This window comes from Chrysemys picta, chromosome 21 (assembly GCF_011386835.1).
Source record: "Chrysemys picta bellii isolate R12L10 chromosome 21, ASM1138683v2, whole genome shotgun sequence".
Classification (NCBI taxonomy): Eukaryota; Metazoa; Chordata; order Testudines; family Emydidae; genus Chrysemys; species Chrysemys picta.
The window spans coordinates 5,905,366-5,929,921 of record NC_088811.1 but is presented as its reverse complement, the minus strand read 5'-3'; the positions used below and the strand labels follow the sequence as shown (position 1 = coordinate 5,929,921).

General features: G+C 40.5%; 2 protein-coding genes across 15 annotated transcripts in view; one reads left to right on the top strand and one right to left on the bottom strand.

Moving 5' to 3' along the window:
* PRKCZ (protein kinase C zeta) overlaps positions 1–13,284 on the top strand; it is a 168,304-nt gene extending 155,020 nt beyond the window's left edge. For 10 of the 11 annotated variants that reach the window (XR_010594238.1, XM_065575098.1, XM_042852824.2 and 7 more), the window contains 2 exons: positions 6,182–6,297; positions 10,575–13,284. Coding sequence is in view for 9 of the 11 variants with exons in the window: in XM_065575098.1 (XP_065431170.1) it covers positions 6,182–6,297; positions 10,575–10,662 (204 nt within the window). In the remaining 2 variants the exon portion in view is untranslated. The remainder of the gene's footprint in view (positions 1–6,181; positions 6,298–10,574) is intronic. The other variant, XR_010594237.1, reaches the window with a different exon arrangement.
* A 330-nt stretch (positions 13,285–13,614) lies between these two features.
* Positions 13,615–23,688, bottom strand: FAAP20 (FA core complex associated protein 20). 4 transcript variants are annotated; one of them, XM_005292955.5, is made up of 4 exons: positions 23,461–23,688; positions 20,441–20,588; positions 18,453–19,105; positions 13,615–15,017 (listed from the first exon to the last, which is right to left on the bottom strand). In XM_005292955.5, exons 1-4 carry the CDS (start codon positions 23,562–23,564, stop codon positions 14,945–14,947), a joined length of 978 nt encoding a protein of 325 aa, XP_005293012.1. In that variant the 5' UTR covers positions 23,565–23,688; the 3' UTR covers positions 13,615–14,944. The 4 variants fall into 4 exon arrangements, with proteins under 4 accessions (XP_005293012.1, XP_065431174.1, XP_005293015.1 ...); XM_065575102.1 differs by lacking the exon at positions 23,461–23,688 and adding an exon at positions 22,382–23,388; XM_005292958.5 differs by lacking the exon at positions 23,461–23,688 and adding an exon at positions 23,250–23,385.
* Between the last annotated feature and the right edge of the window lie 868 nt (positions 23,689–24,556).

The window sequence follows — 24,556 nt, the reverse complement described above, 5'->3', positions numbered from 1 at the left end:
ATTGCTGAGGGTCTCGGCAGACCACTTAATGATCTTTCCAAATTTTTGTACTGTTAGCTAACTATTGTAAAGCACTTTGGATAAAAGCGCCACATAAAAAAACCTTAATTAAATTTTTTGTTCTACAAATAAAAGCACACAACTTGTATTTTATTATCAGTAGTCTTACCTTTCTAATGCAATGGATGTGCCCTCTCGCCCCCGCCACAGCAGCCCCAGAGCTGAGACTGGGAAGGAGGCCATCTCTCCCTGGCAGCCGCAGCTCTGGAGTTGGGGAAAGTCGCCTCTTTCTCTGGCTGCTGCAGCCCTGCATATCCCAAATTCTCCCCACCCCCTCTTCTCACCCCACCGCCCCCTCCCACCTACCCCCATTCACCCAAAGGCCCCCATCTCACCTTACATGTGCGTCTTCTCCAGGGTTCAGGCACCTAATTAGTGGAGCCATGCCTGTGCGACTCCACTAACTAGGTGGGTGGCCCTTCATTGTCTCGTGTGCAGCCGCCCAGGCACGCACCTTAGAGAGAACTATCCGCAGACCATCTGAATGGAGCTCGTGCACCACAGTTTGAGAACCTCTGGAATAGAAAATGTTGGAGGTTTGGTAAAATATTTTCTGTTTTCCACCGAGTTAAAATTTTCTACATGAATTCCCATCCCCCAACAGATGTAACGTGCATCACTAGCATTTAGACCCAGTCCTTCAAACCTTGTTGGGCAGGGTGCTGGCAATTGGGAGTTAGTCCCACTGATGTAAATGGGACTACTCCTAGCAGTTAGTTTTGTAGGATTGGGCCTTTTATAATTCTTTTAACTGAACCTTGGCCAGTGGGAAAATGTTTGTTTGAATTACTTTTATTCATGGTTAGAAAAGACCTGCCATTTAAACTGGGCCAAACGTACTTTGTCTTTTACTGTATTGATTTGTTTTTTTCTTGCAAAGCTGTTTCCAGTTATCTTTTTTGTGATTCTCTCACTTGTACTGATAGTCCTTGTGAACTCTAGAACTATGCTTCAGAAAAAAAATTCAAGGCTATATGAAGCAATGTAACAAGCTGGCATTCTTTTATGGTGGCTTGTGATGTATTTAATTGAGTTTACAAATATGAATATGTTTGTTACTAGTGAATAGAATAGTCTTTTTCTTGAAAAAAATGTGGGTTAAAATTAATTTAATGGAAACTCCTGTATAATTTGAAGCCTTACTAATTTAAAGAGCTGATATCCAGAGCTATTAATTACTAAACTGAACATTGACTCATCGTTCACCCAGGGTGTATTGGGCTTATTTTTCTGAAAAAGCACCTTTATAATAAATATACCTAGCGTTTGGTTTGTGGATATTTGTTTTGAGACTGTGCCTGCCAAGTTGTACTTAAATTAATTTTTGCTATTGTATTTTCTGAGTTTTATCTATTGGGATATAAAACAAAGACTTATTTGAAGTTGGGAAGGCAACCAAATAAACTCTTGGCTGCACTTAGTTTTGATTCTGTTGCATCAGGTGAAGACTGCATTTGAAGGTGTGCTTTTATTTTGAATCTTCTATCAGAGCAGCCTACAGATTAAAAAATCATTTTAAAAATACATCTGAAATTGAAGTCAATAGCATAGGCATTGTTGTTGGAATTCAGAGTTGCTCGCTGCTTTGAATCCAGCCCCGGGATCAGAAGTCATTACCTATTTGGGATCTGAAATAGAATGAGTAGATTCAGACCATTCGCTAATGGACAGGAGTCCACAGCATCTTTGACACCTGGCAAGTTAGACGAAACTTAACTCTTCCTTTGCTTCAAATTGTCCCTCCACATCAGGACTGGGGCATATATAGGCAGTGTGGTGTGGGAAGAAGATTGTGCTAACACTTCCTGTGCTGTACTTGTTAAGTGGAGAGAGGACTTGAGTTACCAGTGCTGCGAATCTGACACCATCCATGAACACTACAAATAAATTTACCATTTCCATGTTACATCCATCATCATAGGGGAAAAGGATTGTATTTCCAGCGGAGTTCATCAAGATGTTTCTCAGCTGATTTATTTACCAATATGAAAAAGCTATTTTGTGAGTTCAGGACAGAGGGAAATGATATCTTGGTTTAAATTAGATTTTTGTCTGCTCAATCCTACTTGTTATCTAATGAATACTAGCTGTAAACATTAGAAAATAACCCACTGGGGAAAAAACAGTACAGAGAAGTCAAATTATCTTTCCTGTTGGGAATATCACATTAGCCATTTTCTGTAGGTATTTTAAAAATTCTTATATTGAGCTAAATGAGAGTTTCTGCATTGCGATGGTAGTGTCTGGCACATCTATGCTGTCTCTTTTAAATCTAAATCTGATCGCAAAAATCTAATTCTCAGTAGCTTGCAACTTTTTATCATAATATCACATTCTCAAGCTAATTCCTTTTATATTTAAATGTACACCTCTACCTCGATATAACGCTGTCCTCGGGAGCCAAAAAATCTTACCGCATTCTAGGTGAAACCGCATTATATCGAACTTGCTTTGATCCGCCGGAGTGTGCAGCCCCACCCCCCAGCACTGCTTTACTGCGTTATATCCGAATTTGTGTTCTATCGGGTCGTGTTATGTCGGGGTAGAGGTGTATAGCACTTTCTTGTTATGTCTTAGTGAGTAAAGAAAGATTCATATACTCCCTATTCAGTGAACCAGTAAGATTTTTTGCCTTTATATATGTTTAAAATGTATTTTGTTCCCTATATTGTCTCCCAGCCTGCCCATAAACACTGTTACTTTTCTAATTTCTTTTGTTGTGGTCATGAGCATACTTCTCATTTGCACCCAGATACCATAGTCACAACTGAGACACTAGAAAAAAGGTGCCTTATTGTTAGCAACACCACTTGTCTTAGGCCCCCAATTTACTTCCTATCACACACAAACCTGTTGGTTATCCTTCTGTTTTTGTCGGATACTTACCATAGCATTAGACTCCTAGCATCAAAAATACAGAAGATAACATTTTCTATAAAGGCAATTTTATCCACATTCAAGAAAAGGGAGTCTTACATAATTTCAAGCGTCTTCCTTTGCTATTTCATGTTGAGCCTTGTTTGTGGATTCTTATTACACATTAGGCCCATAGCATGTTGAGAACTGTACTCATTAATACAAGGTCAAGCATCTTTCTATAGATCATGAACAAGCCCACAGAAGAGACCTAACTAACAACATGCTGAGTACTTGAATGTTATAACCTTGTTGGAAGAAAGTGCTCTGAATTTTTGTACTTTCCTGAAGATGTTTTATACATTAGCTGTTCCACTTGTTTGTGTTTGGTACAATTTTACTACACACCGAGTTTTTCTGTATTTAAATTCCTGCCTGTGAGGTTGATAAGCAATGTTGTTTTCTCCTGCTCATTCTTTCAAAATATAGTGTTTTCTGGTAGATGATGCTGGATGGTGCAATTGCTTTGTGGGAGGGAACAAAGGGTAGAGGAGAGAGATGATGATTTGGTTGTTGCACAATATGATTGGTACAAGAACTAGATTAAATATCCACAGTAATATAAACAAAGGTTGGAAAGAGGCAGCCAATGCCGCTTCGCCTCTAGTCTAGTGCATGTAAGCATCCACCAAAATAACATATTGCACTCGGGTTTCTTTGTTTCTTTTCTCTCACGAAGCAGAGGAAAGCTTTCCTGGTACTGTCTGGACACTTTCTGCATTAGGATGCAATATGAAATTCCAAGTCATGATCAGGAGAGTTCAGATCAAAAATGTAAGCAGTGTATAATTATCTTGAAAAGCCATGAAAGTACAAGTCCAATATAATACTAACCAATCAAATGACAGTGATTTCTTGTCAGGCCTAACAAAGTTCTGTCACTTTACTATAGCATAGTGTACTTCATAATCTTGTTAACCATGGAGCTGTGTAACATGGTGGAGGCATAAAGGCAATAACAATAATACTATTTGTGACCAATGTTAAAATGTGACTTAACTGGCAAGAACAAACAGCTCAAAATAAGTAGGCACTGGTTGGCTGCTTGATCTAAATATATTACTCTAGCAACCAATCAGTGCTTGGATCAGTTGAATCCTTTCATTAGCTTCCAGAGCTTTGAACTCATCCCTGTGGTTTCCCATTGATTGCTCCCAAGCTGAAAATCTGGCTCTATTATAAATCCTTTTGAACTGCCACTGGTAGGGATTTAAATGGATTGCCTCATTATACCTGTCGGTAGCTCCTTTCTCACCCAAGTATGTGATAAACTAGAGAGTCTGGCAACTCTGGAGCCTAGCAAAGATGTGTCTTAAACTCTGTCATAATTTTGTGGTTTTAGCATAACTAGTAGTTCCAAGTCAGAAGAGGCGCTTAATCACTTTAAAGGGCATTGTTTACGCGTAAGGATCGAAATTCCCTGGCAGAATTGGAGAGAGAAGGCGGATGAGATAATATCTTTGATTGGACCAACTTCTGTTGGTGAGAGAGACGGACTTACAGAACTGAGCATTGTCAGCTAACACAGCTTCTGTCTGTCAATGTAAATGTTATCTTGATTTACACAATAATCAGTTTCACCCCTAAATAATAAAAGAAAAACGTATGCTTGGAAACATCAGAGGAGCTATCATTTTTTTTAAAAGGAAGACTTTAACTATTTTTAATGTGTCCTGGAAAAAAATATACGTTTCTGCTTCTATTCTTGTGCACCTATGAAGTGTGTTTAGACAAGATGAGCACTTGAGTCATGCAGAATGCTACCGAAAACCATGCAAAAGGTTGCTTGGCACTGGATTTCATAAGACTCAAAACCTTGGTAATGTTCGTTTAAAGGTTGCTACAGGTCATAAGCGTGGGCCCAGATTCAAATGTTATCTGCTTGAAACATAGGTGAACCTTGGCAATTTCAGCAGAATTTCATTTTGAACTTTTGAGTTTAAACTTGAAATCCAAAGTGAAACTTGTGTGATGGGGCCTTGATCCCACAATAACCAAAACTGAATAAAATGTTAGCGCGAACCACTCTTGTGAAGTAAAACTGCTGGTTTGTCCATGGTTTAGTGAATGCTGGTGCAGAAGATACATGTGCGTTGCTTAATTAACGTAGAGTGATATTTTCTTTACATAGTAAAGATGTTGGGTGCTTTTGACATTTTAGTGCTTAGATGCAATTGCTTTCAGTGAATACCAACTATTACAGTAGCAGCGTCTCCTCCATCACAGCTGGCTATTGATGCAGGCATTAGCGGAGACAGCTTATGGTTTTGCTCTGTTCTGGAATTTGGTTGGCAGACAAACAGGTCTGGCTAAATTGACTTGACTGTTGGTGTGTATGGTCGAGATGCAGCTCACATCTTCTAAAGGGTCATCTTTGAAACATGACAAAGGTACTTTACAGGCGCATTTAAGAGGAAAAAGTGAGTGTTTGGAGAAGCGTCTTGGCTTGAACTTAAAACAGACTGAAGGTCTCTGAGATGCATGTACAGTTTATAAACAGTTTTGATACCAAGGATATGTAATTAAATGTTACATTAGTTTGTGTTGCATTCTGGCTTTACTTGGGCCTAGTCTTCACTTACCGGCTGGTCCGGCGGCACGCCATCGATGTTCTGGGATCGGTTTATCGCGTCTGGTTAAGACGCGATAAATCGATCCCGGATCGATCCCGGAAGTGCTCACAATCGGCGCCGGTACTCCAGCTCGCCGAGAGGAGTACGCGGCGTCGACGGGGGGAGACTTCCGGCCGCGTCTGGACCGCGGTAAGTCCGGACTAAGGTACTTCGAATTCAGCTACGTTATTAACGTAGCTGAATTTGCGTACCTTAGTCCGAAGTCCGGACTAAGTGGGGACCAGCCCGGCGATGTTAGTTCTTAGATCAGGCATGCTGAGAAATATGTGTTGAAATTGCTTTCTCTCTCCTTTTAAACTTAGTTCAGTATGTTTTGGTGATTTTTCTCAAATATTTGTTTATGAAATCACAAAAGAGGAATAAACAGAATGAACATAATATTTAATGTGAAAATCCTTTAAATGCATAATATTAGTTAGTGTTTGTCTCTTTCATCAATATTGGATGTGTAAAGTATGGGTGTAGTGTTTCATAGTGTATATACATAGAGCAGGTGTAAGTTTTCTGAGATGATTTAGTAAATATTCAATATTTGATTTTTTTTTTCCCTTTCCCCACCTTATTATCCTCAGCTGGAAAAGAAGCAGGCGACCCCTCCATTTCAGCCTCAGATCACAGACGATTATGGTTTGGATAACTTTGATACACAGTTCACCAGCGAACCTGTGCAGCTAACCCCAGATGATGAGTATGTTTTTTAATACAATTAAACAAATATGCATATATGAATATGAAGTTGTTATAACATTACTGAGAGAGAGTTAATATCTAAAAATGGAACAAAAATGTTGAAGTTAAAGATACTAATGTAAATTCAAGAAATGCATAAGTTAAAGTTCTCAAGTGACATTTAGACAGCCACATAATACATACTGTATATTTCAGAATACATCTAACAGCCTAATGAATAATCAAAAATATATGTATTGCTGTTGTTGACCATCAGCACCGTACTTGGTGCTGTACAAACAGCTAAGAACATATGATATCTGCCCCAAGAGGCTTACTCTTTTGTATGGAGACAAAACAATTTAGAGAGACAATGCATCAAGGGCCAGTCTGAGTTTGACATGATGGAGGACTCTTGCAGAGGGCATGATTGAAAGTCTTTGCTGGAAAAGAAAGCGTGGAACGAGAAGGGATTTAAAGGTCAAGAAGCCCATTGCTTGGTGCAAGGAGGAAACTGTTCTGAGTATAAGGCAAAGATGAAGACAAGATACAAATGTGGTGGTTAGGAGGAAGTAGTGACACGATGAGAGCCAAGATCATGTGAACAGGTTCAGGGTATGGTGGGCCTTGAAGGTCAGCCTCAGAAGCTTGAACTCACTTTAGAAAAACAAGGGGACGCTGTATATGCAACATGAGGAAAACGTCAGTGAGACGCATGAATTTTGTCATCTTGTCTATAAAGTGCCTAACATATGTCTCACATTGAATGAATAATAAGGGAGGGGAGGATGTCACTACCACATTGCTTGTGACAAGGGTGGATAGCCTCCCCAGCCTCTTTTATTTATTTTTTATTGGTTGGTTGGTTGATTTTGCTGGCCAGCCCAGTACAGAGTGGTTTTGATAAGGATAGGAGACCTCCTAGTATTTTGCTGCAGGTAGCTACTCCCATCCTTCTGCATGATGTCCAATTGGGAAGCAATGCAAAGTGAATTTATTCATCCTTTTTTCCAGGTGCACAGTTTCTCTTTCAAGGCTATTACATATGGCACTATTGTTAAATGTTTGTTAGAATTTTACCTTTTAATGACTCCGTTTATTGGCTCTGCTGCTTGAGGAAATGGCACAATAGAGCAATGTTACATGCTCAGTAGGACTATTTATACACTGACATTTTTTTAAGTACTGCTTTGGCATTCGCGTACCGTTGGGGTGAGAGAGTCTATTCAGAAATACAAAAGAAGCAAGACTTTCCTTATTCAAATCCAGAATTTTAAAATGGAAAATAAAACAAGTCTCCATGTCAATGGAGACTTTAGCTTTATTTGAAATTAAACCAAGGCTCAGTTACCTTGGAGTTGGTGAAATTAGGCTTAGACCAGGAATTTCTGGGCCAGGTCTACTGTGAGAGAGCAGGCAAGTAAGCTGTGGCTTTCCATCCCCAAAATTTGCTTTCAGATGAGCTTGCTTACACATGCACCTTTTCGATAGCTGGGTTCCTTTTCCTTTCCCTTGTTAAAGTGGAAATACTATGCTGTGAAGTGATTTCTTCTGAATGGTTCCTGCCTGTGATCTTCCTAACTGGGCCTGTTCCCTTAAGAAAGTCTAGTTTAGGTAGAAGTGCAGAGTTTTGAAGTCTTTAAGTTGCAGTTTCATCTGAACCTTTACAGATTCTAATTCAGGAAGGTACTTAAGCAAAAGCTACTGAAGTCATTGGGACTACTCATGTGCATAAAGTTAAGCCAGTGATGAAGTATCTTAACAAACAAACAGCGAGGCAAGATGCCTTCACGCCAAGCAAGCAAAGACTATCTCACTCCCTACTCACTCAAATGGTCTCTCAGCCTAGAGCCATGCTGGACTCAGTAGTAACCTAAACTTAAGTGGGCTGCCTCCCTCTCTTGCTGCTTCCTAGCCTAAACTGAGTTCCCAGCATGGAAAGCAGGAGACAATCAGGACTCATTGCATTACTTCTGTAGCAGAGTGCTCACTAGTGACCTAGGGAACAACCTTGATATTATCCAGTCCCTAAGTGACATTCATAGGGAGATTAGCTAATTTCCTGAGGGGTAAAGACTGTACTATAACTACATTCAGAAGAGGAATGTGTAGACTGTGTTCGGGTCCAGCTTGATCACAAACAATACAGCAAATTACAAATGGATGTTGGATTGAAATATTTTAATTTTTTCTCCGTTTTTATCAGTCTCTTAATTTCAAACAATGTCATAATAAATAATGGACTGAGGCTTCTTCTTTGTTTCATGAACCGAAAAACATGCCTGTTTCTAAACACGTTTTTAAAGTTTGTATTTCTTTAGATTAATTTAAAATCTCTAAACCTGTGATTCTCAAGCTATTTATCATTGTGGGCTGCATATGTGGCCCATAATGGGTTACCTGGGCTGTAGTTTGAGAACCAAGCCCCCCCTGTACCCCCCCCCCAAATACCCTTACAGATCTCTATGCACAAGGGCAGGGCAGCCTGGACCCTTGGGCCCCAGACCCTGCCAAGCTGGGTGGCCTTTAGCACACAGCTGGGCTGCAGGTGTGTGCCAATTGAGCTGCATGTGGCCCACGGGTTCAGAACTTCTGCCCTAAATTGACAGCCAGACATCTTTGTGCTGAAATTTGCAAACTGCCTCCAAACAACAGTTCAGCTCTTTTTTCTTTCCAATCTGTTTTTCTTCCCCGTCTGTCTACTCCTATACTGATTCTTTGGCTCCAGATGCATAAGGCATGACAACAGTTTATTAGGTTACTTTAATGGGAAATACAGACTCTCTGCATTAGAGGATTACAAATTTAGCTTGCAAAAAGGTTTTTTTCGTTTGTTTGTTTTTGTTTTTAGGGGGGGTAGGAAAGAAACTTGCAAAATGAATTGTGTGCATCCTAATTTTTTTTAATAGTCAGAAAGGGTTTTACAGAATTAAAGAAAGTGGCAATTTCAAAAAATTCTGTTAGGCTCTGGAGAAATATAATTCCAGTTGACATTTGACAAGCTGTAGGACACAATCCACCTTTCTATCAGTTTGTGACGATTTACACAAGAAATTCCCAATAAAGATAATGGTGCTCATGTGTAAACTCGTGCAGAGTGCTACAGGAACGAGACCCTTTTTTTAAAACGGGTTTTAGCAGATTAAAGATTGAGAGAAAGGCAGTAACGGTTTGTGCTCTGCTACGAAGGCCTTGTCCACACAACAACTTTTAACGGTGTGTGTGTATATAGTTAGTGGTGGTGGGGATGACTGTAAAGGATGGTTTGTGTCTGTGCAGGACATGGATAGAAATTAGTAGCTATGACAGCTAACAGCAGACTAGGCTGGCACCTGGCTCTCTTCTTCTGTAATAGATTAAGTGCACTGGGGTTTGTTTGGTGAAGAAAGTACTCCTGACTAGTAGTTCTAGCTGTCAGTGCAGAAGGATATTTGAGTTCTTTGCCTTTGTTGCTGGTGCTCTATGTGCATGACCTTCAGTCACACTGTGTTTCTGCTGAAGCACTACAGGACAGTTGCTAAGTTTTTCTCAGAATACATAGATAAAACCAGTTAGGCATCAGGGTACATGCAGAGTCAAACAATTGTATGGCAATAAAGCTGCAGTGCGAATGAAAACTGAACCATGTTGGGGATTGGTCCTGTTTTGAGCAGGGGATTGGACTAGATGACCTCCTGAGGTCCCTTCCAACCCTGATATTCTATGATTCATGTTACTTGTGAACAGTTAAGCTGACTCTGTCATCAACGGGCTATAAAATCACAGTTGAAGACCTAACATTCAGTGTGTCCTTGGCAAGTCAGTTTTCTCTGTTCATCAGTTTCTAAAACCTTCCATTGGCTCTCCCTTGTGCACAACGTTCAGTTTACATTTGTTTTCCTCAGATTTGTGTCTCAACTCCATAGCATCCTCGCCTACATCTCAGAGCTTATAGTGTTACTTTCCCCTAGCCATCACCACTGCCAGTGATATCAGCCTCTATGCCTTGTGCGTTTCTTTCTCTGTGTAAATTGCTGTTCCATCCCAGTTTTCCAAACTACCAACCTCTCATTAATAAAAGCGATACTGCTTGAGATTTTGGAATGAAAAATTTATGAAAAGTGTTTGTGTATTCAAAGCTTGTTGTTTGTTTATTCTAATTCTTATTATTGGTTCTGTATCACTAATACTTAACATGTACAAGTTCTATAAAAATGCTATAATACTGTACAACGAGGAATCTCTTGAACAAAATGATTAGCAACACAATCGAGTTCCAAGTAGTAATCTAAAGAAATATTTCTCCTTATTTTTCAGAGATGTAATAAAAAGAATAGATCAGTCGGAATTTGAAGGATTTGAATACATTAACCCATTGTTGCTGTCAACAGAGGAAACAGTATGAAGGAATGACATCTCCATTGTGGACAAATAATGTGAATGAACTTTAAATTTATCCTTAACTACAGTATATGCATGCAAGGCTGGGGAACTGTAAGGTTTTGGATGGAGACCAATGATAAAAAATATTGCTGCTGAAAATCAAAGATGAGAATATGATTTTGGTGGGTGTCTTCCTCTAAATATTGGTTTTTAAAAGTTTTGGGCACTGACACAACTGGCTTCGTTAATGAAGGAATTTGCATTTGTGCCTGTCTCGTGAAGGATCAAAGTGTTCATTGCATCCTCGGGAAAAGAGAGATTCCGAACAACTTTGAAAACTACATACTTTCCACAAACACTTGATGCACTGAGCTATTAATTGAAGAATATTAGAGTGTAACATCCTGAAGAATAAAACGTTAGTGGTGTTGAAGCTTATTTTTTATGCCTTTTTCACAAGTGGTACCTGTCTAAACGTCTCAGATACGATATGTAAAAGGAGTTGTGTTTTATTAGCAATCAAAACATAAATTTGGGTACAGGTTTTAAGTGCCTAAATGGATGAACTGCATTGAAGACTTATTACATATTTTCAACATTCTTAACCCTGGTAAGTTAGGCTTGTTAACATTCAATAAGGAACATATAAATAAAAGCTGCACCCTAATACTGAGGTACATCTTTATAGAAGAGCAGAGTGACTCAGCAATACCAATTCCAAATTAGAACTCCCTGTATCAAATCAAAAATCTGGATTGTTTAAACCTCAAAATTTTAGTTTAAAAAAACCAAAACTAAATTTGCACAGAGTGGATTTCTGAAAATACGTAAGCAGTGCCTACAATGATGTCTTGTGTTGTGTATTAAATTTTTGAAAAGTATTTTTATCAATAATACAATATTCAGAAATAGAACAACAAAAGTGTAATGGATCGTAGCCTTAAAGTTTAAATAGCAAATCTAGATTATCCATAAACATGCTACATTTTCCTGATAAAGCACACCTCCTACTAATCAACTGTCTGCTTAGAAATACTCAGTGTATATTACTAATTCATTGTTCTACATAGAACGGGATGCTTTGATAAAAATGGCTTGCTTCAAAGCAGTAACTTTTTCAATGGAAGGAAAAATGAATATGTGATAATTTGGGTAAGGTGATAGATGTCCAGTCCCTTCTCTTGAAAACTGGAAAAAAGGGGATGTTATATCACAAAGGTTAAGAATTTGTTGTCAGCTGTGGAAAAACTCATGTCACTATATTTAATGACTAAGTGTGCACTGCAATCTAAAAGCTTTCAGATGCTTGTAAAGATTTACCTGTCTCATTGCAGATGACAACAACAGAGGCAGTACTTTGTGCTAGGTTTTTGTTTAACTACATTGTGTGGCTTGTGGTTCTGGGGGGAAATTGATGTGGGAATTTAAAAAAACCAAGAAACCCTGTGCCATGACATCTCACCTAATTTGGTGTAAAATGCAGGATAAATTGCAACATTTTCTTTACATTAACATATAGGTTTCTCAGGGTACAGCATTGCATTAGGTGCTGAACATGACATCTTTCGGATTCACATCCAAGTCATGAGGTGCTAGGATGAGACTGCCAAAACATTGTGTTTAAATTTTTCAATTAACCATTGGTTAAACTACATTTTGTATCCCCTCATTGGCCACAATTATGCAAACCTGTGGTAATTCAGTTTTATTAATCCCATCCAGATTTGAGTTTTGGGTTTCTTTTTGTTGGATTGTAGCTTTTTATATTAAGCAAGATGTGTTCTAACCAGCACTAAATTATTTAATCAGAAAAAAGTACTTGCCTCAAATGCCTGGAGTTTAGATAATTTGGTATCTAGTAAAGAAGTTACTTACTTTTTAAATGTAATATGAACTTTTTTGTTTTAATTCCCCCTTTTTTCCCTCCTTGGCAACTTAGTGTACCCTGAACATTTTCTGTGTTTCAGTATTTAATCAATGCCCTTGGTTTTACAACTGATCATTACTTAAAACAGTGACTATGGCAGTTCTTGCATGGAGATATGACAAAGCTGCCCTTAAATGGATCTGGGCAAGGGGCTTAGAAATGGAAACATGGAGGTTTTTTACCTCAAATTTCTATGAGACATTGGAACATTTTGTTTGGGGGGGAGGGAGAAAGAAAGGGACAGAAAGACTCATTTGCTCAAAAAACGTTAAAAAATCCTTGATTTATTTACAATTCAAGGCATTTACAATGTTTCTGTGTTGCCAAATAGTTTGCTGGTTCTAAGTTTGGTTGCTCACGTGCAAGTGTATGAATAATGTTCTGTTCATGATGAAGGGGGAAATTTTTTATATAAAGTACTTGTTTTATAAATTAAAGAAAATGAAGGATGTAATTAAATGTGTGGTTTGAAAAAAAATCCTAATATATTACAAATGGATCTGGTTATGATATATAGTTGTCTTATTTGAAATAGTAAATGAAAACTCTAGCTAATTTAATGATTGTAAAACAGTAAATATGTTCTTGTAGTTTTGTATAATTAATTAGTTGAGATCTTTGCTGGCCAGTTTTAATTGTGCAGAAGATGGTATACTAATCCATAACAGCTAAGATCATTTATATTCTTGCACATCTATTAAAGACTTTAATGAAAAAGCCAATAGACTTATTATTTATCACCACATTGAGAAATGACCAATATAGTTAGATATTTTTTTTTTTAACTGAGAGCCTTATGGTCATTGTAAATTAAAATATTCACCAAGGTTTGTATTTTGATACTGTATTGTGTTTTATTCTGTATTTTTGGACCATAACCAATGCCTAAATCATTGAGTCTGGTCCAACAGTTTTCCTGTGGCAGAAAATTTGTTTGTTCAAATATTGAACTTTTACTTCGGTGTTAATCTGAGGCGCAGTCTTTCACGGCACAATATGTGTAGCCGAGTACGGTCAAAATAACTGAAAGAAAATGCAGACTAGTCATTTTTGTTTTTTATTCATAACCTTGTGAGAAGAAATGAGTTCAGGGATTGTGAATCTAAATATCATGTAATGCACGAATTAACTACCCTGTTTGGTGAAAACAGGCGTCTGTCCCATGGGGAAATGAAGCACCTATTGTATATCCGTGTCTTTCCCTCCCTTCCCACAAATTGTTAATAAGCTATTACTGAATGTAATGATCTGCAATCAGTAATGAAATTTAAAAATTTACAACATATTTAACTGCAACTGTCTTGGTAACCTGCTGGAAATTCATGACAAGTCGTGTATAATTTTAAAGCACAAAATCTGATTTTAAAAATGAAAGAGCATAAAAGTATCAGTGTGATTTGCTGAACAAAGAAGCTGTGCTTCTTTACATTTTCACATAAGTATAAGCAATTTTCCACTTGTCTGGGGGCAGCGACAAGTATATTTGAGCCTTGTTCTATTAGCATAATTACATTAAACCGTTCTGCATTTCGATGCTATGAGAACATCTAGCTATGCGTTTATCGGGCATAATTTATATGAGGCTTGCTATCTTCGTTATTTTAAATGAGAGGTTATAATGAAGCAGACCTTGACTTGTGGGAGAGAGAATCGGGGAGCAGTGATACGAATCCAAGAATGTCATCTGTATGAAGGGTGCAGTTTTCCTTCCCTAATCTGGGATATACAGTACCATCATATATATACTTTCATATAGTGGACAATACAGAACAGTGCAAAATTCCAGCTAGATTTTTATTTAAACTTTTTTTCAAATAAAGCATGAACTGAAATTTAAAAGCCTAAACAGACATTAAAAAATGCTGTAGTACCCAAAGTATCAGGCAATTTACTTTCCAAAGAGTTAACCATTTAGAACCTGATACAAAGCCTGTTGAAGTCACTGGATTCAATGACATTTGGATTAGGCAAATTAACAGTCTACAGAATTAACAGTCTATAAGAAAATTTCTTGCATCAACCTCTTCCTGCTATACCTTTCAAAAGCATAACAATTTAAATACCTGGCAAAAGAGAACAGATACTGTACTTCAAGGAGCCATAATAGTACTTTTTTGATATGCATTCGGTGGGGCTCCACACCATCTAGAAGTATGCCCACACAGTTCTCTTTGCAGGATCAGGGATACAATGGATACACAGAGCGGTTCAGAGGAAATGAATAGAGGCTGATGGTATTTCTGACCTTTTTTTGTTTTTCAATTATACAAGTTTAATACACATTCTATCAGGACACATTTTCTTGATATACTTTCCTTTTTTCTTAGAGAGATTCATATCTTAGCATCTGACTTCTTGGCTCTTCATTCTTGTTCTTTTACCAAATCACATCATCTGCACTTTCAGACAAACATTTAGCAAGATGGCTGTCAATGTCCAACTGTGACAATCTGCAAATTAAGAGAGAAGTCTTTCATTTTATCAGAACTACTGATCAAATCTGCTCCCTTCATTTACTCACACTCCCCCCAAACTTGGTTTTTCGTTTTCTAGAAATCTGGAAAAATGCTATTTAATTTGCAAGAGTCAGGTCATTATGTTCTACAGAATGGAAAACAGAGTCGGAGAGGAAATTAAAATATGGTTGTAATATTGTATTTTGAATAAAAACAAATTTCATTCTGAACCTGTTTCCAAAATAGTAACTTAAATTTAGAAGTACATTTAATATGGGAACTGCACAGAGACTTACAGAATTTCCAGTTAACTAGACCAGCAGTTCTCAAACTCTGGATCACAACCCTGTTTTAATAGAGTCACCAGGGCTGGCTTAGACTTGCTGGGGCCCGGGGCCAAAGCAGATGCCCAAGCCCCACTGCCCAGGGCTTCGAAGCCCTTGGGCTTCAGCCCTGGGCAACAGGGCTCAGGTTACAGGCCCCTAGCCTGGGGCTGAAGCCCTTGGGCTTCAGCTTTGGCCCCCCTGCCCAGGTTGGTGGGGCTCAGGCTTTGGCCCCCCTGCCTGGAGCGATGGGGCTTGGGCCAGATCAGGCTTCAGTCTCCCCTCCTGGGGTTGTGTGGTCATTTTTGTTGTCAGGAGGAGTCATGGTACCATGAAGTCTGAAAACCCCTGAACTAGATCAATAACAAAATGAGAAATGTGGGGAATATTCTGAAGCCTTTGAGAAAGGTTTCTGGGTATGCTCATTCTTTCACTTGGAGAGAAAAAGGTAAAATGAATTCTCTGTACAGCACCCTTTATAGCCCTCTGTTAAAAAAGAAATCTACTCCAAAGCAATACAACCCAAATCACCAGTGGAAAGGTAGGTGTGACGCCATAGAAGAGTCTTTAGTCTCAGTCAGGTCAGTTAGCAAAACTGAGACATTTTTATTGGTTGCATTGAAGTAATCCTTTTGTTTGTCTCCTTGTACAGTCTCCAGGAGGGAGAACAAAGCTGCAGGAATATTATGCTGCATGGCCTATAGCCATAAGAGGCTGTTCCGAACACCTACAAGCATATTACTAATAAATGTTACTTTTCAGCAGCTGGTGAGGAGACAGCATGAATGCTGGTAAGTGGTATGGTATGAATAGGCTCTTTAGTTCATTTCTTATAGCAGGTGTCTGGTTTAGGAAAATATTTTTTTATTAATTGAGTTCCTGTGAAAAGCAAACTCAACAATAACGGAGGTGAAGTCATGTTTAACCACCAAACATGGGAACAGCAAAGGCAGTGGCAGCTTTCTCCCCCCACCGCTTCCCACACACAGCCCTGACCTGGAAAGGCCATTTCTAAACGTGAAAGGGTAGTTTGTCATCCATGCATATTCAGTCTTTGGGCCTGTTTTTTGTGATTTGAACCCCACCTGCTCACAAGGACATGAACTATGGCCCACCAAACAGCTGACAAATAATTACATTGTCATTAATGACTCACTCAATTTAGATCAGTGACCTTAGAAGTGGAGACTCATCTTTTACAGATTAAAAGTTAGCCAGCCTACCAGAAAAATAAAATTGAAACATGAGGCCCACAATCTGTAACAGACAAGTACAGTCTCAAAGTACATAACATATGCTACGCTGTAACTCAATGTTCAGGCCAAACTGATTATGTCCTATACTATTTTCGTTTGGGTCACAAAGGTCACCCCTGGGAGTTTTTATTCAGGGTAAAGCCGCCCCATGAGCTGCAATAAGAGTGCAGTATCAACTATTAAGAGAGATTTTTCTTATCTTTGATATACAGGGATTTCCATACTCAGTCAAACAATCATTTAACCACCATTGAGAGTTGAGTGGAACTCAGGGAATGCATCAGGATGAGATTACTGTAATTCCCTATCCCAAATCCATGTGTTAGCATTACTCTTTGCTGCTAAATAGCTGCAAGCATACTGAACCTTAAGAACGAAAGGCAAAGTGTAAATGTCCAGGAGCCACATAATATTTAACTGAGATCAGCAAAATTATTTCTAAACATACCAGTAACTTCGACATTTTGCATTTTCTATAAAAGGATATTCCAAAAGAAGGATTTCCACAAATTTAAGACCCAACCCACTCGCCAAAACAGCAGCTTCAATTGATCTGAGAAGAAAAATCTCTTCCACTTCTACCAACAGCCAGCATTCAGATAACTGGCAGGTTTCTCATTCTGAAAGTGTAATGATTCTTCTATGGTTTTGTCCACTCAGGGATATTTTCCAGCATTACTATACCTATATAACTCCCCTGTGAACGTTCTTATGCACAACTGTGGAAACTGAAAAAGGGCCACTGTTCTAAATGTGTCCACCTAGGGAGTTAGTGGTATAATTATACTGATAAATTTCCCAGTACAGACAAACTCTATTATCACTGCATGATCCTTTACTCAAACTGAATGAGTGTGTATTAGCTGTGAAAGATCTGTTAAAACAAGGTTTTCACCTGGAGCTGTTCTGCACCATACTTTTGTATTTCAAACAAAGTCAAGCAATGCTTCATTAAGATTTTTTTCTCAGAGTTCTGTGGCGTTTTTTCCATTTTTTTTGCGGTCCTGGATTAATAACCTTGAAGACTGATGTGCTTTCTTGGAGTCTAATCATCTTAGGCTATGCCTACACTATGGGGACTCTAACAGCATGGGTACAGTGATGTAAGTAGGCTGGCATAACCCCTTGTGTAGACACAGCCTGCAGCAGTGGAAAATGTTTTTCTATCACCCGTAGGAACACCACTTCCCTGAGCAACTGTAGAAAGGTAAATGGAAGCATTCTCACATGAACCTGACTGCGTCTACAACGGAGGCTAGGTTCGCATAGATTTTTCACACCCTCAGAGTGCTGTAGTTATATTGACCTAAGTTTTAAGTGCAGACTAGGCCTTAGAGGTGCTGGGTACTCAACTCATGAGACAATCAGCAGAACAGGGGCATGATGGGAAAACACCAGTGCAAGTTTCTCTCTGTCACAAGTGTGTACAAACCTCAGAGGGAACACTGATCGGTATCAGAGGAATCTGAATGGGTATGGAGACTAGGCTTTAGCAAGCAAGGACACCAGTTTTGGATGATTGAAATATACTGATCTAAAAATACGTCTACTTCACCAAAAAACAGTATGCCAATTTGGAATATACAAAGTCAAAGTAGGGCTCAAATTTGGCTTTCTTTTTAGAGCAGTATAATAGAGAAAACATGTGGACCTTATTCCACCTTTGTTTTGGATTTAAAATAGATTGTCCAATCACTGAATAACACTTAAGGTAGTACTTTAACAATAGAATCTTTGTCCCAATTTGCACAACTTTGTTTATAGGGAGGTCCCAACCAAAGTGCCATGTTTGTGTTTGTATACTGTAAAAAATATATATATATATTCAAGTAATAAAATGAAAGACTTACATTCCAGTAAACTGGATTAGACACATCGGACAACTGTCAAGAGTTAAAGTTCCTGCTCTCTGATCCTCAGCCTTTTCCTCAAGACCTTCCATTTTGGGGATGTCAACAGGAGATTTTATTTCTGCAGATGTAGATCTGGTCTCACCTAATAAAACATTATGTTGGTACATTTGTGCATATGACTGTTGTCCTTTGCTTTCATTTTCTTTTCTGTTTTTCTCTTCACTCAGCACAGTCCCTTTACAGAGCTGTGGAAGACAAAAATCTTTTGCAAGACTTTGGGTAGATGCTGGTACAGAATGCAGTATTGAATCTGTAAATTGATTACGTTCATACTTTTCAGTCCTTTCTTTTTCTTTCAGTTTTGAAGAACTTTTTCTGCTGTGTTTCATTCTTATGATCTCATCTGGATTGTCATTAACTGCAAGGGATATTTTCTCAACTACAGGAGCAATATTTAGCTGGTTTTGGTCTGCTTGGTCCTCTCTTTCCATTAGATGCTCAGTTTGACTTTTTGATATGTGACAGCAGCTTGGATTCTTTCTATTAAGAGCTTTTTCTTTGTAGAAAGATGGGAGAGGTATCCATTGAAAATCTTTCATTCCTACCTTAAAGACTTCTGGTTTTGGTGGGTTCTTCTCATTTTCAGAATTCTATAAAACAGCAAAAATTTATCTCCTTCAAAACAATTGCAATTTCTTCCATATGTAAAAACAAGTTTAGACACAGCACTTACAAGTATATTATAGAAGCCAATGTTGCACTAGGAGAATTGTCTAAATTGGAATGAATAGGTCTCTTCCATATCTAATCTCTGTTAAGTGTCTACTTCCACTTATAAATGGAAAGGGAAGCCCTGCTTACTATGTACACGTTAAGATGACTGAACACAATGAGGGTAAGTCTTCCTTTAGTAATTTGCAAAGAACTTGAAAGTAGTCAAAAGAGGATGATGATAAAATTTAAATACTGAAGGCTGCCTTGTTTGTTTGCTCTTCCCACGTATGTTCATTCAGAGGAAATTTATACTTCAGGAGGTCTGCACATTATTATTTTGTATTGTGGCTGTACCTAGGGCACCCATCAGAGATCATAGCCCTATGGTGCTCTCTAAGAACACATCCTCTTGTTGCTGCATATTTAGTTTGCCTTTCCCTGTAAATCCTCCTTTTGTGTGAACCTAGTGCTCATAACAGGTAGTGGACTTGGCAACCTTGGAATTCTGAAACTTCCACTTTCCACAGAACTGCTTGGTGTAGCACAGGAAGCAATAGTCTAAGAAGCAAGATTTCTTCTGCTCTCCTATCATGTTGTGTCAATTCTATCCTGGAAGGTCCTACGGAAAACAAAAATCTAGAAGAAAAACTAAAACCTTGGTCTTTTTTGGTTTTTAGCCAACACGAGTAAGCTTTTCTTTGGAACTGGTTAGTAATCCAGAATTTTAAACAAATGGCTTTCTGTGGAGGGTCTAATTAGGTAAAAGATACAGATACATGGTGGGTTTTAAAGTGGAATTTATCATGTCTCAACTTTAGATTGTCTGTGGTAACTGACATCTAATTCAGATTCTGCCAAAGTTTATGTGAAGAACAAAGCTCTATTTGTTCTGAGAGAGAACTTCTAACAGAACGTAGGAACTAGGGGCGTAAAAGTTTAACCAGTTAACCGATAAGCTTGATCCTTATCGGTTCCGGTTAACAATTAAACTCCCCTGCCAGCCCCTGCATGCCCGGGGGTCCCGGCTGCGGATGCCGGGCGCGGGGCGGACAGTCAGGACCCTGGGTGCATGGGGGAAGAGGGGCAGCCGGGATCCTGGGTGCATGGGGAAAGGGGGGCAGCCGGGACCTCGGGTGTGCGGGCTGCAGTGCCCCCACACACCTCGTTCCCTGTTAAAAGGTTAACCGATTCAAGATGTTCCTACTAGGAATGTAAACAATGGGTAAAAAAAAAAAGTAACAGTTAAACCTATTGAAATTCAAACACATTACCTGTCCAAAAAATTCTGGTAAACTGGGCACTGTTTCCCAGCTTGTGGGTTTTAGATCTGGATTGACAGCCTTCAGTATCAGCATCCACATATTTTCAGACTCACTTAATCCTTGTTGTTCAAACCAGGAGTATCTGTTGGCCAATGTTCTGTTAAAAAAAAAAAGCATATATACATAAATATTGTAGAAAAAAATGCATTCTACCATGCTATTAAAAAACACTTAGGCAAATTACCCCTAGTAACATACATGCTTCCTAACAAGTCTAGACCCCCAACCTCTGTTGAATAAATTAAGTATCTGCTGTAACAAAGTATTGGACAATGTCCCAGAGCAATAGTTCTTAATCTTTTCCATTGTAACCCTATGTTACAGTATAGTTTTGAGACTACTCCTCTTATCTATAACAATTGACCCTCAGGATGAGACCCCAAAAACTAAACCAAGCATACTGTACTGAACCCCCCTTTCCTCCAGCTGAGTTGGATTTTTTACAGCAAACAGACTCCCAGGAGAGGTGTTCAAGACTACACACAGTTCAGGTTAACATACTTCCTAAAATGTCTCAAAAATTGCTTTACTAAATCTCATATTTTCATGTTGCTGGGAGATAGCGAACTTATGGGAAACCACGAAGACAACTGTTTTGGTTCTTAAAGAAAACAAACAAACAAACACTCCATCCTTTACACTACCGCTTTTTCAACTTCTAATTTACAAATGTCTTCCATAAAGCATCTGGCAAACCATCTTAAAACACACATGCTACATATGAGGCATGTCTTGTCAAATGAGGAAAATCTGTAAATGCAGATTTTACCTCCTATAAATGGGAGAGTGCCAACTGCATGGGGATGGAGGAAAAAGGGATTTCACTGTACTGTGTACCACAGTACTCAGTTACCAAGGTAACCTCCATATCATCTATAGCAAGCTCTTTCTAAAACCCCCAGCAATGAAGCATTAACATCACAGTCACTCTGAACTCTTGCATTTGGTCTGGGTTTTTTTGGAAACTGGAGAGAGACTACATTTATGGTTTATTACAACAATCTGTAACCCACTCTCTCACACACAGCTACTTTCCTCCCCATGCCTGGAGGCTGTTAACAGGTCACTTCAATTTGAATGGTCCCTTGAAATATGTGTTAACTGTTTTTGTTAACCAAGAAATACTGAGTTCATTTCACAGACCTGAAGAAAAGCTGTGTGTAGGCTTGAAAGCTTCTTTCTCTCGCCAACAAAAGTTGGTCCAATAAAAGATAGTACCTCCTTCACTTTGTCTTTCTAATATCCTGGGACCAACACACCTACAACACTGCATACAGGCTATCTTCATGACAATCTAATAGAGGCCACATATGATGAGAATACCTTTAATTCTTTAGCATTTACTGTAAGCGTAATGCTCAATAGGTGAACATTTTCTGCTTGGTCTGGGAAAAATATTTGTTTTTCTTAGCAAAGGGCTTGTATATTGGACTGTGTGAAAATGTGTTTAGAGGTCTGCCCTTCTCATTATTAACAACCAGAAGTAGGAATCTTACCACCTTTATATTTGCTGGCCCAGCCCACACTGCCAGCTGGAAAAACTGCATATAACTAAAATACTTTTCAGGAACTAAACTTGAATCATTTCCGTATCCACTGAAACCTCTACAGTGGGTGAACTTGTAAGTTGCAAATTCACACAAGTTCTGAGGCAGGATTTAATGTCCTATAGGCAAAAGAAATGCAGTGGCAAGTGACAGATCACCACTCAATATGGGATTTCACCACAAACAACAGACCTGGTAAAAAGTGTGAGTTGGGGAAGTGATGCATGATTGCATGGAAAATACTAACAGTTGCATCAGTTTCCATAATATTGTGTGAGGCCGTCTCCAACTGATACACCTCTACCCCGATATAACGCTGTGCTCAGGAGCCAAAAAAACTTACCGTGTTATAGGTGAAACCGCGTTATATCAAATTTGCTTTGATCTGCTGGAGTGCGCAGCCCTGCCGCCGCGCCCGCCCCCCCTCTCCCAGAGCACTGTTTTACCGCATTATAGCCGAATTTGTGTTCTATCAGGTCACGGTGTATCGGGGTAGAAGTGTATATGAAACTGAAGAGCTCTGTGTAGTTCACAAGCTTGTCTCTTTCACTGACCCAAGTTGGTCAAATAAAAGATACCTCATTTGAAACTACTGGTATCTATTTAGAAATGGTATTTGAAACTACTGGTATCCTTTTAGAGAATAGTATTTAAATATTTTTGCTAGGAAGCTGTTTAAAAGCACAAAAGCAAATAAAAAAAGCACCACTCTAAATATGGCGTATAAAGCCAGTCTCCAAAAACTTTGCTTTCAAAAAAAATCATAAGATTAGGCCCTGACTTCCTCCTTTCTGAAGCATCTTCTAGGGCACCCGTCCGTGGGGAAACCGGAGATGCAGCTTTCGCAAGCCCTCACTGGGGGAAGAAGCCAGTCTCCTTAGATCTCGGGAGGTCTTGTTTAACCCAATCTCTCTAACTGGCCGAGAGGGACGAACAACCAGAACCGTCTCTGACAACCCCACTCCTCCGCACCGCCCTGGCGGGAAGGCGGGAAACACACTCTGTTTTCAGCTGATCCCTGTTCTCCAGCACCAGCGGAGGTGCAGCAAACAAGGGAAGTTACACACGCGCCCGCCGCTTCTAGTGCAGCGGCCTGAGCGGGTCTCGGCCCTTAGCAGTCCCTGGCCAGCAGCCAGGCCCTGGGCGCTCCCGTTCCCCGGCAGCCCCAGAGCTCAGCTGCCAACGGAGACGCCCGGGCCCCGGCTTTGTACCACGCATCCGGCGGGAGGGGAAGGGATTGCCCGTGTGCTGCCCGGCCGCCTCAGGCCCGGCCCGGGGCGGGTCCGCCGGGTCCCCTGCACTGGCGCGGGGCGGACCGAGACCGTCCTTTCCCCTTCGGCCCGGGGCGGCGGGGGAGCAGTCCCAGAGCCCGCCCCCTCCATCCTCGGGACTTGGCGCCGCCCCTGCTCGGCCGGGACTCACTGGCGCCGCGCGGGGGGCTCCCGACCCGGGCTGGGCTCCCGGCTGCGGCCCGGTGGCGCCTTCCTGGGCTTGAGGCGCAGTTTGCCGCCTCCCTCCTCAGACATGGCCTGGCCGAGGGGCCTGCTCCGCGCCGCGCAGCCCCGACCTCCCCTGCGGGACCCGCCCGGATCCGCCCGCGCGGGGCGGGGCTCGGCTCTCGCGGGGAGAGCTCGGGGCTGCCCGGTGTGCGGGGGTGGGGCAGAGCTCAGGTCTGCCCGGGTTGGGTGTTGGCTGTGTAATGGGGCAGGCCCTGTGCTCCTCTGGGGGCAGTGGGGCTGGGGCTCTAGTATGGGGAGGGGGTTGCAGTAGCCCAAACTCGGTGTGGCTAGGAGGGGACAGTGGTGGTGCCCAGGGAGGCTCAGTACAGAGGCCCATCATTGAGGTTGGGGTGGGGAGCTTAGACCAAGTACGCAGTTGTAGGCAACGTGGCGGTTCTGAGCCCACCCGGACCCTAGTTGTTGCCCATCTTATTTTCACACAGGTTTCCCCCAACCCCTCTGGTTAAGGGCATAGGGAACAGGCCAGTTGGGCGATCATCAGACTATGGATGAGGTGCCGTTTGTTGGCTCTCCCCTCAGGCCCAGCCAGGCCAAGGGAGCCTGCTCTACTTCTGGGTGCCAATGGCTGCCCTAATAGCTAATCTCATTGGCCATAGGGGTGGTTCCAAGAAACTCACAAAATTGAAGGACAGGCTCCAAACCTGCGAGGCACTGAATACTCTCAGTGCTCTTTGAGGGACTGGTAGCCCAGAGCTTCCAGGAAACACTCAACACCTCACAGAGTCAGGCCCTGATTTGAAAAAAAACATCAGGAGGGTAGAAAACTACAAAATAAAATTTAAAAACAAAAATATCCCCTTTAAAAAAATCTCTGCTGTAAAGTACTTTCTACAGGGGTCAGTGCAGCAGCTTTAGTAACAATAGGTAACATACTTAGGCCTTGGCTCCGAGGGGAGTAGCTTGCAGCGCTGCGAGAGAGCGTGCAGCGCTGCAGGCACTGATTACACTGGCGCTTTACAGCGCTGCACTCGCTGCGCTCAAGGGGGGTGTTTTTTCAC